Source organism: Urocitellus parryii, chromosome 12 (assembly GCF_045843805.1).
Source record: "Urocitellus parryii isolate mUroPar1 chromosome 12, mUroPar1.hap1, whole genome shotgun sequence".
NCBI classification, from domain to species: domain Eukaryota; kingdom Metazoa; phylum Chordata; class Mammalia; order Rodentia; family Sciuridae; genus Urocitellus; species Urocitellus parryii.
In genome coordinates this window covers 53,025,357-53,042,674 of record NC_135542.1, presented here as the reverse complement: position 1 = coordinate 53,042,674, position 17,318 = coordinate 53,025,357, and the positions used below count along the sequence as shown (strand labels likewise).

General features: G+C 45.4%; 1 protein-coding gene across 1 annotated transcript in view; it reads right to left on the bottom strand.

The window, feature by feature from the left end:
• Plb1 (phospholipase B1) overlaps positions 1-17,318 on the bottom strand; it is a 127,855-nt gene that overhangs the window by 53,758 nt on the left and 56,779 nt on the right. Inside the window, exons 18-27 of the mRNA XM_077791736.1 lie at positions 16,427-16,470; positions 10,556-10,664; positions 9,964-10,015; positions 8,482-8,562; positions 6,718-6,783; positions 6,313-6,413; positions 4,331-4,412; positions 1,366-1,470; positions 1,152-1,247; positions 952-1,023 (exon numbers count right to left, since the gene is read on the bottom strand). Of these exons, the coding sequence (XP_077647862.1) occupies positions 952-1,023; positions 1,152-1,247; positions 1,366-1,470; positions 4,331-4,412; positions 6,313-6,413; positions 6,718-6,783; positions 8,482-8,562; positions 9,964-10,015; positions 10,556-10,664; positions 16,427-16,470 (808 nt within the window). The remainder of the gene's footprint in view (positions 1-951; positions 1,024-1,151; positions 1,248-1,365; positions 1,471-4,330; positions 4,413-6,312; positions 6,414-6,717; positions 6,784-8,481; positions 8,563-9,963; positions 10,016-10,555; positions 10,665-16,426; positions 16,471-17,318) is intronic.

Below are 17,318 nucleotides of genomic sequence, written 5' to 3'. Positions count from 1 at the left end.
GGATGTACTGGGGCCTCTACAATCCAAATCCAGCACCAAGTCTTAGAAAACCCTCAAGTGACTCCCAGGAAGGCTTAGGTCTTCCCTCCATCGCCACCCCGCTGGCTGGGGATGTGAAGCTCCCTCTCTTTCTGCATCCCATCCCTTCCCCAAAGTGCACCTCTTTCTGGTAATTGAAATCCTTGTCTCCACTTCCTGGGCTCCCTTGTTACCCCATGCCCACCCTACCCCGCAGCCACATGGACTCCTTCCTGCTCCTGCAAGGAATTCAGGATTTGGTCCTTTCCCATGCAAGCCCCGGTACAGTGGTTCTCATTGTCAGGCCGCCTGGGACCCTTCTGGGTACACAGAGGAACTCCTGGGGATGAGGGCAGCAGCTGCAGAGCTCCAAGAATGTTTCTGACAATTTGTGGATGAAACAGGGGTCTTGTTCCACGTTTCCTTCCTGCTTAGTGTCTGCTCTCCTCGTTCTAGCTTCCCTTTTTCCGCCCCGCCTCCACCCTCCATCCAATCAGAGATCATTCTAGTTCTTTGTTTCTTGCTCTTCCCAGTTTGTCATGGAGGCACATCAAGACTGGGTATCCTTCTGTCCCATCGCCCCTAAAGTTCTCCACTGCTCCCAGCCTTCAGTATAAGAGCTGGACTTGGCTGCCATGTTCTCCTTGTTTGCTCAAAACAGTGGGGCCCAGCCTGGATTTATGCCAGGGCTCCCTGCCATGCAGAGACAGGAATGTTCCAGGGCCTCCAAGTCACAATCCTCATCCCTCTCAGGTCAACCGAAGGGGTTACCCTGGATGAATAACCTGGGGTATTGAGTGGGCTGGATATGTGGGCAGAGCGGGGACTGGGGTGAATGCCTGGGATGAAAGGAACTAAGAAGCCTAATGAGAGCCAGGACCTGGAGAAGATGCCGTCATTGGAGGTGTCGCGGGGTCATGCTTCTCACTGTACCTGGTTCGGACACACGATTTCCATCTTGTTTTCAAAATTATGCCGTGTCGTCTTCTGGCCTACGGGTTCCAGCTGAAGCAAGAAGCAGGAAGATGGGGAGTGAGAGAGAGGCAGCCGGAGCCGGAGGTCAGGACGCAGGTCGGGGTGGAGGAGATGAAGGAACAGGACTCAGAGGGCGTGTCCTCCCTTAGCCATCTTACCATGTTTTTCCAGAGGGCACTGGCTGCGCGGGCATGAGCCTTGCTGCTGAAGTGAAAACAGTCAGGGGCAAAGAAGGAGCTGTCGGGCAAGCCGTCCTGGTCACCAGGCAGAAAAAAAGAGTCCGTTTTAGAGATTTGGGATGGCACCACCGACACTCAGAACAGCTGTGTGGCTCTAGGGGTTCTACTCATCCAGGACACATCTGGGCTTTACCAAGGTCTTTGGCATGTCCACTTTTTCAAGGAATGGCTGCACAACCACCGTGAAATCCTCCCTCGTGTCGTAACGCCCAGTGTCAATCAGCTGCTGAGTCCCCTCCTGCAGGAGGAAAAAGAAATGAATGGGTCAGGTGGTCCTCTGGCATCTGCTTGGCCCTCGATCAATCTCTTCTCTGAATCTGGCTGTTGGGTAAAATCAGACCTCAGTAAAATCTCAACTGATCAGGACCCAGATAGCTAATTTTTGGGTGAGCCCCAATTTCATCCCTGGGCCCCCACCTCTGCTGCAACTTTATATACTTGATTCAGGCTGTGAAAAAGGAAAGGTAAGATAAAACTAAGTCTGTCAGCTTGAGCCCCTTTTAAAGCTATTCTGATTAAAGCCTTGGTTGAGGGGGTGTTTGATTAAGTGACATTTTAGATAATTCTTACATTTAATTTATTTCTGTCCTATATTTTTTTCAGAAAAATCAAAGGTGAATCAACACCATTTAGTGCATATTCATGTTGCTTGTGCCCCAGGATGTGTGCACACGTGTGTGCACTGTTTCGAGGTTCTTGGATCCATCCAGGAGGGTAACAGAGCAGTAACCCTCATGGGTGCTGCCTGGGCTCAGTTCTGGGAAAATCTGCCACCCTAGTTAGGGCTCCAGCTTCTGCCAGATTCTGCCATGTCACTGCTCATCAGGACTTCTGGCCAGAGAAGCAAGTCGGGAAGTTGGGAACATTAGTGTGGTCACCTTAGAATTCACCATGCAATTACTGTCTTTTCCCAGGGCCAGAGAAAGAGATCCCCTGTGTCAGAGAAGACTCTGCTTGACCTCCTGGGCTAGTTTCCTCAGTAACAGGCAAAGCCGTGAGAAAGTCAGGGGGTTGGGGAGAAGGTGGCTTCTCCAAAGAGGAGAGGAAGGTGCTATAGTGCTAACTAGCTGGGTGACCTTCAGCAAGCTGCTTCCCTCTCTGGATTCCTTTTTATGATCTCTAAATGGAGGATGTTGGGTAAGCCCTAAATCATCTCTTGGGGCCCTTCCGATGCACTGATTTTCCAGGGATAAACCACAAGACTTGTAGTTGGACAATTGAGAGAAATAGTGTGCAGAGCCTCTGGCGCGTGGTGAGTGTGATTATTAACAGTAAAGGTGACATCTAGGGAGAATGAGGAGAACCATAGCTTTTGCAGGGAATGGGGAGTGAGATGATCCTGAGAGGGTGTGATGGCCTCATGTGACTGACATGACAAGATCAGACCTGGGAAGAGCTGGCCTATCAACAGAGGTCCAGGAAGGCCATTTTGGTAAAATATAGTTATCTCATTATCTGTGGGGAGTTGATTCCAGGATTCCCCACGAATCCCAAAATCCGTGGGTGTCCAAGTCCCTTACGTAAATAGCATAGTATTTGCACAGAACCTATACACACCCACCATATATTTTAAATCACCTCTAGATTACTTAAAATATGAAATTCAGCATAAATTCCATAAAAATAGTTGTTATACTATATCGTTTAGGGGATGAATAATGACAAAATATGCCTGTACATGTTCAGAATAGGTGCAATTTTTTTCCTGAGTATTTTCTCTCTCTGGTTAGTGGAACCCAGGGATATGGAATCTGCAAATATAAAGGACCACCTGTATCTCTCCTTTTGGACTCAACATCTGAACTCACTTCCTAGGTTTAAGTTCCCCACTGTAGGAAAAGCAGTCTTCCTACTGGAGAAGCTGGAAAAGACAAAGGTCATTTTTCCAACCCCCCTTGCAGAGAGGGTGTGGCCACAGGATGAGGCTCCCCCACCCAAGCCCAGTCTCAGGGATACAACAGAATCCATTCCACCAAGAGTAGCAGTTGTTTTCAGTCCCTAGGGGCAGCAATGACGGTGGTATCCACCATGTCTCCCCTGGATGAGGTCTCTGGCCTCATGTTGATTCTTCTGGCTTGGTCCTTAGAATTGTCTGATTCTATAATTCTTAACAGCTTAGCCTCAGACCTGAGAGCACCCTAACTCTTCCGAGATTTTGTTTCAATATCACATCTGCTTAAATTAGCTAAAATCTACATGAATTTCTGTTGCTTGCACCCATCCCTCTGTCATAACTTCAGCTATCTTCTCTCTCCTGATAGACTGAAGAATGGACTTCCTCACCGGAGTGACAGATGACTCTTCATGGTAGAAGGCAAGGAGGCTGGGGAGTCAGTCACCAGAGGATGGTGAATATAGGTTCATTTCTCAGAGCCCCTGAATGCCTAGCAAGTACGGCTGCCTCAAAAGAAGCAACCAAGGAGTCCATAGATTTTTGAGAGGGGTAATCACCTCCGCAAGTTGTTAGCAGCCTGTGAAAGGAAGGCCACCACAGTCCCTTTCAAATGACTGAACAATTACTTAGAGGATAACTCAGGACAGTCAAGGGAGACAGCTATCTGACAAAAAGATTTGGCAATGAAAGAATTAGAAAGAACAATCCACAAGACAGAGGCCATCTGATGAGCCCTTCTCCTTGTGCTCTCCAGGAACAGCTGTCCCCAGGGATGGGAGGGCCTCTCAGGATCCTCATGACCCTGTAGGGAGGAGATGTTGCAGCCTGTTTCCTGAGCTTCCCGGTGACAGCAGCTCAGAGCACAGTGGCTGGGACCTAGGTGGATTCACACTGAGCCTTCTTTCCGTGATACACATTCGTCATGACAACTGGAATCATCTGTTTTCATGTAAAGGCCAGGAACTCGGGCTCAGTGAAGTACATCCTGTGACTTGGCTCTGTGGCTTCATTCAAATAAACAGAACCGCAGCCTCTGCTGCCCCTCGGGGGTGTTGAGAACTGCATGCTAGTCAGGGTTCATTGCCAACACAGTCGGGGCCGAATTACCTAGCATCGATTCATTCTCAGAACCCAGCAATTAACCCACACAGCAGTCCCTGGCAGTTGGAAAGCCCTTTCCCTATAGGAGTAAGAATCAGCTCACCTGATACTTCTTGTTTAGATCGATGAGGGAGGCCAGTTCTGTTGAGTTATCGTCAAACTTTAAGACACAGGGACACATAGACCTGTAGATAAAACAGAAGAGACACTGTCGAATAAGTGATGCAGGAATGTTGGCTTGAGACTCTGAATGTATTTCAAAGCTATGCTAAGGGTCAATGAAGGTGTCCCTGACCTAGATTTGCTCTTGAAAATGAAACAGTTACTCTGACAGCTGTAGGAGTGATTGTTTCGGAGATGAGTCACCTTATGGCTGTCTGAGGCCCATCCTGTGCTGAGAGGTCCACATATTTCTAAATAGTAACAGTGACAAAAATAATTGTTAATGTACATTAAATGCTAACTGTGCCAATCCTGGTGATATGAGATTTATGGGTATTAACTTGTTTAATCCTCCTGTTTTATAGATGAGAAATCAGAGCTCATGATGGTTAAGTAACTTTCTCAAAGTCACAGAGTCATACAGATGCTGAGTGTGGGAGCCTGGACTTGAATTTGAGTCTCTCTGGTTCTGAATCTGAGCTCTGAGTCTCTATACTAAATTGTTCTGGTGCTCATGTCTGATCTGCAGCTCTGCACTGGCTAGCCATCCAGCACATTTGGGTTTTGGACCAGGAGGATGAAGTAATAATAGTGCAGAGGGCTCAGCGTAGACCCAGCCCCACCCAGGACGGCTTGGCCACTGAAGACAGCAGAGACACAGGGTTTCACAGAGCACTGGAGGAGAGTCACAGGACAAGGTGACCCTAATTCTATCCAACTGTGACACTCACAGACCTGGCCATTTCAGGTCTCCAAACAGGCCTGGCAAGTGCCTACTCTGAACCGTTGGTTTTAATAGTCTAAAAAACCCTGCAGCAACCAGTAGCAAGACTTTTTGGAGAGCTGTTCTTGAAGTGGAATGAATACCCTGAGCCCCCTGTGTGGCCCAGTGATTGGAGAAAGTGGGAGCCAGTGAATGAATCAGTATTTGAAAATAGCATGCCTGGCACCAGTCACCTTAATCAGCGTATGTCACTCAGCAGCCTCCTGTCTCTGCTCAGGGTCCCTGATGATTTCCCAGGGGACCTGTGCAGTCTGGGCCCCCTAGGTAAGGTTTGGCATGGATTGTCAGGGGATTGCCAACGTACCCCTTAATTTCCAAGAGCAAATCTGGCCCTTGTGAATTATTCACTCAGCTATTCAGCAAACAGCTGCTGAGCCCCTGTGCTGTGCTAACAGTGACTCAGAGTTCTTGGGCGGTGGGGGATCATTAATAATTACCACATGATGTGCTCAGGGACATGGAAGGGCCTGAACAGGGATTCAGAGCTGGGGGGAGGGTTGCGCAACCATCGTAACCTATGTTTCACATAGGACTTGTAAGAAAGAATGCTGTGGGAAATGGGCAGTTAGGAAGGCATCTTATTCCTGAAAGTCATGGAAATATGAAATACTAGAGAGGGAAGCCATCTTTATTTGGTCTTGGAGGCTGATTGATGAAGAGAGTCTCTCAGGGGCCCTCCCAGGACCAGGCTTCTCTCTTCTCTGGGGAAGACTCTATTCTCTGCACACTGCTGACTGATATGGCTACCTCATTCTTTAACAAGTAACAATGGCTCTGTATTGTGAATGTCCAGCCTGGAGTATACATACCAACCCCAGGCACTGTCTGTCCTGGAGATGGGCTGACCTCTGGGAGGTGACACTCTGGATACACTGAGAAGTAAACCTTACCATATGGCCCGACTCCATTCCTAATGCCCTTCTCTCCCCACCAATGTGTCAGAAGCAGGATGGGCTTCATGTGCAGGGTGCTGAGGCCCATGCCCAGCTCAGAACCCCTAGGATGTTCCCCCATGAGCCATTTTCAGTTTAGAAAATAGAGAAGCCTTCACACTCCTCACACTCTGCCCTGGGGTTTTCTAACAAATCTGCTAAGGGTCCACAACCCTTTCTGGAACTGGAGGAGAGTTTCCATCTCACCTGAGGATCAGCCGCGGGCAGCTGATTGTTTTCTCCTTGTACAGCTCCCTCAGGCTGACAATCTCCAGCACCTTTACTAGGTTCACAAATGCCCGAGGAACCTGCAAAAAGACGGAATCCATCACCAAGAGAACCAGGCTGGGCGACTCCAGCCTCCTGTGTGGACCCAGGCTGCTCCTCCTGCTGGAGTCCAGATGGAGAGAGGTCTGTCTGGCCCCATCCCTTCCTTCCTCCTTCCCTAATCCCTCCTCTCAGTTCCTCTTGGGGGCCCGTGCACCCAGGTTGCTGGGGACACAGAGGACCTGCAGGGAGGTGTTTGAACCCAGAGCTGACTTAGCCTGGGTCAGAGGCCCCGGATGAAGGTTGTGGTGAGCTGCCAGAGGATGGGCAGTTTTGCCTCCGTACCTCAGCATGGAAGATGTCCAAAGCCTTCATGATGTTGTTCGTGAAGTTCTGGGGAGAAGAGTGGACCTGCAGGCAAAGGGAATGTCTGTGAACCCCATTTACCCCAACCAGGGCTATTTTCTCTATCAGCTTCTCCTTAACCTGCATTGGAGTCAGAGCAGACAATATTGAAATAGAGGGTTTATCTTTGGGGGTCCCATCTTTGATCCCAAGCGCCTGGTCCTCAGGGAAATGCCCTTTCTTTTACTTGGAGCTATAGAAGCTCTGGATCTACTTCACATCAACCAGATGTAGTGCTTTAGTTAAGGCACGTCCCTCCTCTGGCGCCTCTGAAATGGAGGTGATAGAACAATTGGCCTCTGAGATCTCCTGCACCCTGACTTTGGGCTTCAGGTATCTGGGGTGCCACATCTTAAGCAACTGGCTTATGGAGATAACAGGAGGGGACAGGGGTCTCATGGAACACTTGCCCCCAAGCAAAGACACGTTACTCTTATTTCTCCTGATCTTGCCATTTGTGGTTTGTAAAATTTTGTTAAAACAGCAGAACTCTTTCTCTGAATGAAATCCAACTAAGAGCCTTGCTCTATGAAACAGATCAGAGCTGTCACTCAAAGGAGCCAGGGAGTGGTCCATGGTCCCGGCTCCCCACCTGCCTCTTGCTTCCCTTGGGTGCTTCAGATCACAACTTGAAAGGCCCTGGCCCCACGTGATTTTGATCCAGGCTCTTGTGGGCTGTGGGGCTGGGAGCAGGGTTGCCCTTCTGGGCAGGCACTCACAAGCTGCAGCAAGATCACCACCTCGCACACCTTGTTCTACTGATCCCCTTTCTGCCAGCTCCAATACACTCATCTTCAAGCCCCAGCTGGAAAGTCTCCATGCTGTGCTCTGATGACTGCCACCCCACGCACACACCAAGTACCACCAACTCAGACTCCCTTGTGTGCAGCACCAGAGCACATGGTGATGTTTGTTATTGTGATTTTCCTGCTTCTCTTCCTTCTCCCACAGGGCAGCTCCTCAAGGACAGAACCTGTTTCATTCACTACTGCTCAGCTCCTAGTGCAGTGCATGGGTGCATGGGTGCTGGACTTATCAATATGGCCCCAGGGGTTTCTTTCTGGTCAGAGATATTAGGATTCCAGGTAGACGTGCAGCAACTGAATCTTGGGCTTCCCATTAGCCCCAAATGATGTGGCTCTGAACCCAGACTAACCACCCTCCTAGGAAATCAACTTTATACAAGTGACAGCGCAAAATCATGGCAAGCCTGGACTTATGATTAAGAAGCTGACTTATAATTATGTCTGAAGACAGGCAAGACTTTTCTGGATCATGGGAATGTTATCCCGGTTTCTAGAATGATCTGACCAGGATCCTCTGGTTAGGAAACTTCATCAGGATCAATTTTCTAGATTCTGCTTGTCCTGTTGCATCTCTCCCTGGAGGTGAATGCCCTCTGAGTTCCAGGGTTAATCTCAGGCTGGTTCCAATCCAAACCACGAGCCCTGTCGAACCTAGATGTGCTTCTCCAGAAGCCAAGCAACCAGCATTATGGTTCCATCTTTGATCCCAAGCTCCTGGTCCTCAGGGAAATGGCCTTTCTTTTACATGGAGCTACAGAAAGGTCTGGATCTACTACATCAACCAGATGTAGTGATTTAGTGAAGGCACACCCCCTCCTCTGGCCCCTCTGAAATGGAGGTGTTAGAACAAGGAGGTGTTTTTTTGTGAGAATGAGTCTTGAAGGGCCCAGAGACCTACCGGGTTATTGCAGAAATCACAGAGATCATTGCCTCCTATAAACAGGGTGATTATCTTCCAATCCTCCTGAAAATTTATCCTCTGAAATGAATATGAACAAGTAAGTGCCTGTCTCAGAGTTAAGTCTAGGAAAATACAAAGTGCTGAACATGGGAAGGGATGGATCTTCACAGGCCAGAGAATGTAGTGGACATTCATATTTCCAGTTCTTTGATTTTGGATTCCTGAGGTCATCAATGCTAAATGGTTCATTTATTTTAGATGGAGTCACTGGACTTCCATGTGGCTCTGTGTACACATAGCAGCACACAGGTCACAATTTTCAATTGTCCTGGTGGGAGTGGATATGCTGGTGCCTTCTGAGCTTTGGGTGGGGAATACAAGAAGCTGGACCCTGCCCTGGGAAGGGAAGTTTAGTTCTGGGACCTTCTAAAAACCTGGAATACTTACTTTTCCTTAAGAGAGAAAGGACCATCTTCCATGAAGTAAGGGAGCCCTCAAACTCAGATCATACACTAAAGTCAAAGCTGCCCGTGAACAGATCAGCTAGAGATGCTGGTCAGAGCAAGATGGCAACTCTAAGCACATGCTCAGAAGCTCAGAAAAGGTGTTTTTTGTTTTGTTTTGTTTTGTTTTGTTTTTACCTTTGGCACCTGCATCCTCCAGGAGGGACCCGGGGAAATATTTGAAGTCACAGGATTGGGTGGAAGGATCTGGCCATACAAATTCTATAAATGGTGGCCCAAGAATTTGTGGCCCTTGCAATCTCTTACATTGTCCCTGATCTATGTAACTTTGCTTCTTTGGCTTTCAGAAAAGGTGAAAGGAGAAAGATTAAAAAATTCAGAGAAGTCTGACATAAGGATAGAAATATTCTGAAATTTACCAATAATAGACTTTGGAGTATACTAAAATACAAATAAAATAATTAATCCCAATTCCTCTTTTTTAAAAATTATTTTATCCACTTGGGAACAGCTCCAAAAGGTCTGAATTGTGAATCTGCTTTCATTTGAGGGAGAACCTCATATTCATCTTTTGAGCTTAACAGTCTCAGTCCCCTTCCTTGGACCCCCCAAGCAGAGGGGCCTGCCCCTTCTTTTGCACCCCTACTCTCCCTTACACATAACCCTCTTTATATAGCATATGTCAACTGTTTCGTGATTTTTGTTCTTCACATTGTTTTTTTTTCCCCCTTGTGCTTCTTCTTGAGGACAGGACTGTGTTCCACTCCTCTGTGCATTCCCAACCTCAGCCCAGTTTCCAGCTCCTGGTGTTTAATCTGAACAGCTGGCTGACCGACCAAACAAATGAATGGGAAGCCTCTTGTCAGAGGAGCAGAGGTCCAAGCCTAAACCTGACTGCTAGATGCCCAGCCTGACTCCCACATCCCTCTCACCCCACCCGACCCTCTCTATGTCCACGGGTTTATCCTGCCTACTTCCTGTCCCAAGGAGTCCCTCCCTGACTCCCCAGACTCACTGAGTCGTTCTTCATCAGGTCCACCAGCTTCCTGGCCTGCGCCGGTAAATCCCTGTGGGCACACACAGAAGAAAGTGGGATGAGGAGCAGAGAGCAGATCAGATACAGAGGAGAACCAGGGGCTCCTATAGGAAAGCAGGACTGAAGGCCACGACTCAGAGCTCCTTCCCTCCTTGGGCTCTTACTGGGAGATGGGGAGGAGGAATGACTGTGCTTGGAAAGAGCAGAGCCCTGCACATTTGAGGGGTGACTTTCAGGATGACTGATTTGTGAGTGGCATATTAGGTGATCTACTCTTCTTTCTCTTCCCAGCCAGGCCTGCCCAAGGCCAACAGGTCTGCCTGTCCATGTTTCACGTCATGTACAGCTCAGCACGTGCTCATTTTGGCAGGTGCCATGACCTTAGCACCCTCTTCACTGTCAAGGTGACAAGGAATAGAGTAGCAGATGTCTGTGTCCAACAGCAAGGGACACTAGGAGAGTCCCGTCCAGCCTCTGACCCCAAATACTCCTTCGCCACCTTCAGCCGTAAACCCCCATCTAGGCAACCCCCTGGGCTCAGCGTTGCCACCCCCAGGGTGCTCCGGCTCACTCAGCTTTGGCTCCTGCCACCGCCTGGTTTAAGAAAGCCCCTGGAGTGTTTTCCGTCCCCTTGCCAGTGGAGAAGCCCTGCAGGGCAGGGTTGAATTCCCGGAGGATGTCTGGAAACAGAAGGAAGGGAGAGACATGTTTAGCAAGTACCCCAAAGCAATCGTCAGATTCCTATGACGAGTACCATTAGGTGTTAGGGACAGTCCTCACTCTTACCCTACTGTTAGTCAGTATGAGAATAAAATGTGCCCAGCTTAACCACACAGCCCATGGGCAGCACGCAATAGATGCCCAGTAAATTACTGTTTAATGCATGCGAGTCCAGGTTAGGTGCGTTCTCAGGCATTTTTGTCTTTTTTCAAAATATATAAAGCTGTGTTGAGATATAATTCATGACACAAAAGCTACCAACTTAAAAGGACATAGAGTGTGATCATTTTGAGTATATTCACACAGTCAAGCCACCAACATGACAATTTCAGAACCTTCCCATCTCCACCAAAGAAATCTGCACCATCAGCAGTCAGTCCCCATTCCCTCCAATCCTCTGGCAACCACTAATTTACTTTGTCCCTCAAGATTTTCTTACTCTGGACATTTCATATTAAGTGAAATCATACACTACAATGTCTTTTGGGGCCGGCACTTTTTACTGAGCATAACGTTTTCAGTGTTCAACCATGTTGTATCATGCATTAGTACTTCATTTCTTTTTATTGTTAAATAATATTCCAGTGTATGGATATGCCATATTATATTTCTCCATTCTTCAGTTCATGGACATTGGAGTTGTCTCCACTTTTGAGATATTATGAACAATGCTGCTAAGAAAATTTGTGTACAAATTTTTGTGTAGATTTCTCTTGGATACATACCTAAAAGTAGAACTGCTGGCTCACATGGTAACTCTTCTTAACCTTTTGAGGAATTTCCAAGCCTTTTTACCCTGAAACAATTTTATATTCCCTCTAGCAGTGCATGAGGGCTCCTACTTCTCCACATCCTCACCAATACTTGATCTGTCTTTTTATTATGCCTATGCTATGGATATGAAGCAGTATCTCATTGTGCTCTTGATTTGCACCAATGGCTACTGGTGTTCAGCATCTTCTCATGTGCTCATTGGTTGTTTGTATGTCCTCTTTGAAGATACGGTATTCACATCCTTAGTCCATTTTTAATTGGGTTGTCTTTTTACTATTGGCTTTTAAGAGTTCTTTATAATTTCCAGATATAAGTTTCTCATTTAAACATATGATCAGCAAATATTCCTCTCTTTGGGTTGCCTTTCTTGATGATATCCTTTGAAGAACAATATTTATTTACTTATTTTCCACTTGTTCTTTGGGTAGCTTATCTAAGAAGATTTTGTTTAAATTATAATCATGATGATTCACTCCTATATTTTCATCCTAGAAGTCATATTAGCTCTTACAATTAGGTCTATGATCCATTTAAAGTTAAATTTTATATATTGTGGGTGGTAAAAATTCAACTTTTTTCTTAGGTACTTGACTATCCAAGTGTCCTGGTACCATTTATTGAAAAGACTATTCTTTCCCCATTGAATGGTATTGGCCTTCTTGTTGAAAATGAGTTAACCATAAGTATAAGGGTTCATTTCCCACTCTCAGTTCTAGTGGATTGTGCTATAAGTCTATTCTTAGCCAGGGCCACACCATCTTAATTACTGTAGTTTTATAGTTAAGTTTTGAAACTGGGGAGTATGAATTCTCCAAATTTGTTCTTTTCCAAAACTATATTGGATATTCTGAGTCCCTTGAACTTCTACATAAATTTGAAGGTCAGCTAGCCAGTTTCTGCAAAGAAGACACCTGGAATTTTGATAGGGATTATGTTGAATATGTAGATTAATTTGGGAAATATAAAAATCAAATCTGATCCATGAAAATGGGAGGTTTATTTAATTAGGACATTAATTTCATTTAGCAATATTTCATGACCTTAAGACCAAAAGAAATGCACTTCTTCTGTTATATTTATTCCTAAGTATTTTGTCCTTTTTGATGCTATTGTAAATGGAATTGTTTTATTTAATTTTCAGATTATTAATTAGTATATAGAAATACAATTGATTTCTGTATATATTTTTATCCATAAACTTTCTGAACTCATTTATTAGTTCTAATCTTCAAGGCATTACTTTCAATCTTTACTTTTTCTTTCATTTTTCTTGCCTAACTGTCTTCACTAGAAATTCCAGTAAAAAGTTGAGTAAAGTGTCTTATTCCTTATCTTATTCCCCAGCAGGCAGCACCATTAAGCATGACATTAGCTGTGGGCTTTTAATCAATGCCCTTTCTGAGATTGGGGAATTCTTTTTTCTATTCCTACTTTTTTGACTGTTTTCATCTTGAAAGGGTACTAGACCTTACAAAATGTCTTTTCTGGATCATCATAATCAAAATGATCATATAGTTTTTATCCTTTATTCTGTTTACATAGTATATGACATTAATTGATTTTGGTGTTTTTTAACTTTGTACTCTTGGACTTAGACTAAATCCCACTTGGTTGTGTGGTATGATTTTTTTGTATATTGCTAGACTTGGTTTCCCAGTGTTTTGATGGAATTTACCAGTGAAACCAGAAATGCCTGGCCTTTTTTTTTTTTCCCATGTGTGTATGGAAAGTTTTAAAATCACTAATTTAATCTCTTTATTATTATTAATCTATTCGGCTTTTAATTTTTTTATTTTATTGAGTTCACGTCAGTGGTTTGTTTTTTTCCTAGGAATTTGCCCATTTCATCTAAGTTATCTAGTTTATTGGGCTTTACCACATGGATCTACTCTTCACTTCTCACTTTCCCATCTCCCTAACTTCGTGGAGAACTCCTCAGAGCAGGGTCTGTACATACTCCAGGGCCTCCCAAGCTGCTCATTAAATGTTTATGAGATAAAATGAAGTTCACCCAGGCTAGGAGAATTGTTTAAAGTCCTATAGCCACTGAAAACAATGGTAGGCTAGAACCATGGTGTCTCGGGTCCAATACAGGCACTTTCCCCTGTCCTAGTCTACTAGGAGGCGGGGATGGGACTAACTGGATGGCAGATGGGATATCAGGGCCTCATGTCATCCAGAAGGATGCTCTTTAGAACCCAGCATTGCTGGTTCTTCTTAATACTTAATACAGGTAGATTGGGCTTATCCTGATGGCTTCAATAGAAAAACTGAAATTACCAGATCTTAGGGTTTGGATATGAAGATCCCATGTGTAAGACAAGGAAAGAATTGTTCAGAGGTGAAGTGGTTAAGTTGTGAGAGTAATAATGTAATCAGTGGATTAATCCCAATGTGAATGAACTGGGTAGTAATTGTAGTTAGGTGGGGAGTAGCTGGAGTTGGTATGCTGCTGTGGGTGGGTGGGGGGGCTTTGAGGTTTACATTTTGTCCCTGGTGAGTGGAACTCTCTCTCTCTCTGCTTCCTGATTGTTATGACCTGAGCAGGTGTCCTCTTCTACATCTTTCTGCCATGATGTTCTCCTTCACCTCTGTCCCAGAGCAATGGAATCAGCCATCTACAGACAGAGACCTCTAAAACTATGAATGCCAAATAAACTTTTCCTCCTCTAAAATTATTCTTGTCAGATCTTTTGGTCACAACAATGAAAAGGCTGATTAAAACACTAGAGCTATCTGAAAACGGAACTGTTTGTCCTAGAAGGTAGCAGGTTCTACATTACTGGAGGAGTCGAGCACCAGCTATGTAGCTATTCGGCAGGAATGTCATAGAAAGGAATGATACACTGGAAAGGGCAAGAACTTGCTGGTTCATGCAGTTATCTCTGCCAGGAACATTCCATCCTGTTTCCTTACCTGATAGAATCTGGTTCTTAAAGTTCCTTTTCAGAAGAGAGAGTTAGCAGTCTTCTTTTTTATTCCTCCCTAGGTTTTGTTCATTGATATAATTATCAGTATGTGGATAATCGTGTCTCTCTTTAGGGAGTAATGCTGACTTTAGTGATGTCATCAGGACATTGTTCTCCTATTTTCTGAGCACCCAGCAGTGGAGTATATTGGAGTATATGCCGAATTAAACTGAACAGGGGCTTGGGAAGAGGTTATTTTTTTGAGTTTACAATCTCATAAATTTCTCATGCATTTCCCTGTAGTTATTTCCCCCAAGAATAATTCAGCCCCTACAATCAAATTATCTTTGCATGTCTAGCAAGAAGAAGTCGGAATAGCTACCATTCCTTGGGTTAAGTGTATCAGAGGGTGGGATCCACCTGAGGGTTGATGTTGCCTTAATCCTTTGTAAATCACTTTGGCAAAAGATCTTAAACTAGATGATTTCCAATCATCTTGTCTGCAATAACAGCCTGGGAATGAGAAAGTCCAGCAAACTGTTGTATATGCTGGGCTATGTCATACCCAAGTTAATCATGCTCACAAAAGCATCCCAAACTATTGCCTAGCAGTAGGGCAGTTTATTTATAGCTCTTGCGTGTAGACTAGAAATCAAGAGGACAGGGAGTACTGGGGCATAGAACTGTACCTATTTAAATTCAATATGATATGCCAATAACCCAACCAGATAACAAATGTAAAGTCTGATCAGTTCTGCCTAAGTGAAGATTAGCATCCCTGTCATCAAAGTCTCAGCAACTTAAAATGTGGCTCATGCTACTCAGAAAACTGAGGCAGTAGTACCACAAGTTCAAGGCCAGCCTGGGCAACTTCTCATGACACTGTCTCAAAATGGGAGAAGAAAAGGGCTGGGGATGTGGCTCAAGCGGTAGCGCCCTCGCCTGGCATGCGTGCGGTGTGGGTTCGATCCTCAGCACCACATACAAACAAAGATGTTGTGTCTGCTGGAAACTAAAAAAAATATATTAAAATTCTCTCTCTCTCTTTAAAAAAAAAAATGAGGGAGGAAAAAAAAGGACTGGGGATATGGCTCAGTGGTAGAATGCCCCCGGGTTCAATTCCCAGTGCCATTGATAAACACACACACCCATACTTTTTAAAAGGAGAAGGCAGTTCTGGGGGGGTATCTCAGTGGTAGAGCACTTGTCTAGCACATGCAAAGCCTTGGGTTCAATCCCTAGTACAACAAAAATAATTTAAATAATTTCTTAGCTCCTAAAGATATATCACAAAGAAATATCTAGGAGAAAAGTTAATGTGAATTAGACCAATTAATTCCCTCTTAGGCAAACTTATTAGCCAGAAGACTCTGAAGGGAAATAACTCAACATTAACATTCACTGCAGGTGTACTTTAAGAAAGCACTGCGATGGGTATGTACCAAAGAAAATCAAAAGATGAATAAGACCTGCCAGAGAATGCAGCCAGGCTTTAAAAAAAAAAAAAAAAAAAAAAAAAAATCATACCAAGCAGGTTGTTATTGAAGTAATCAAGAAAAATGTTAAGCCCCCAATACGGCTGTGTTTGCACAGTCTGAACAAAGAAGCTTTATCTTTCGTTGCGATTCATAAAGCGACACACAGAATCGCCACAAGCAGCCCATGCTTCTCTCTGGGCCTCTGGGATGTTCTGCTCAGAATGAATGACAGGCAAAGTAGAGAGGATTCCCACCCTTTTCTTCTTTTTGAATCATTTTTTAATAACCGGCACTAAGATTTGGTCTGAGCTCTTTTTCCCTCTCGTACTCCTCCTTGAACAAAGGAAATCCTCCTCCCTCTCTTATCCTCCTTCTTCAATAAACCCCAAACTCCAAAGTTTTAATCCCACTCAGAAAGCTGGGTCGCGGTGGCAGCCTTGGGGAAGCAGCGCCCCCTACTGCACGCAGCTGGCTCCCGCCGCCCGCGCTTCGCTCCAGGAGAAGCTGCGGAGGGCGCAGGTCCCCCAGCCCGCCACAAGGCACTCAGGCTGCGCTACTCACTGGCCAAGGTGGTCACCGTACTGATGTTCTGGTCTCCGCCGACACTGGGAACCAAAAAATAAAACGGAGGTTTAAATGCCAGCGATGCTGCGATGCTGACAGCTTCAGACAATCAGAACAGACCTTTCTCCTGAAATACAGCCAGAGGGCGGGCCTTCTCCCATCATTTAGGTAAAGGACTGAACAACAAACCAGAGTACAATGCTTTTCCCTCTCCCACCAATTGCCACATCCACCCCAAAAATGGATTTAAGCTGTCATGGCTGCTTTGTTTGCTTTTGAACTTTGAGCTCCGATGACCTGTCTGCAGGGGGCGGGGGTGACTAGGTGGGTTCCCCACACCCTGCTTTCCAAAGGTACAGTGGCCATTCTTCTGCCAGCCCTTCCCCAATTAGCCACCACAGCTGCCTGGTACTAGTAAAAATACAATGTAAAAATTTTTCCCTGCTCTCTTTTCTTTCTATTTAAAAGTCATTTTTAAAGGGCATGGTCTAGATGAAAACCGTCTCCCAGTCCAGTGCTCAAATTCCAACAAGACCAAAGGTAGATGGGTGCCTAGGCATGGAAATACATGGCATTTTCCAGAATCTCTGCTCCTCTGTATCCTCTTATTCTGTGCCAAGTACAGCTAGAAGCATCAAAAAGGTTCCCCACATGTTCGAGATTTAACTGCGCAACATGAAAAGGAAGCCAGGGATTCTGCACTTGGATTAAAGCCGGTGCAGGATGGAGATGCCACATTCCAGGCTGAGGACACACCAAATGTGCCTGAGCCATTTCAGTCCTGCTCACCACAGCTTGTGTCAGTGGTTAGACCACAGGTAGAGCAGGATCAGCCTGCCTGAAGTAATATGTGTTGGGAGAATGAGCCAAATAGGGTCAGGAACCATCT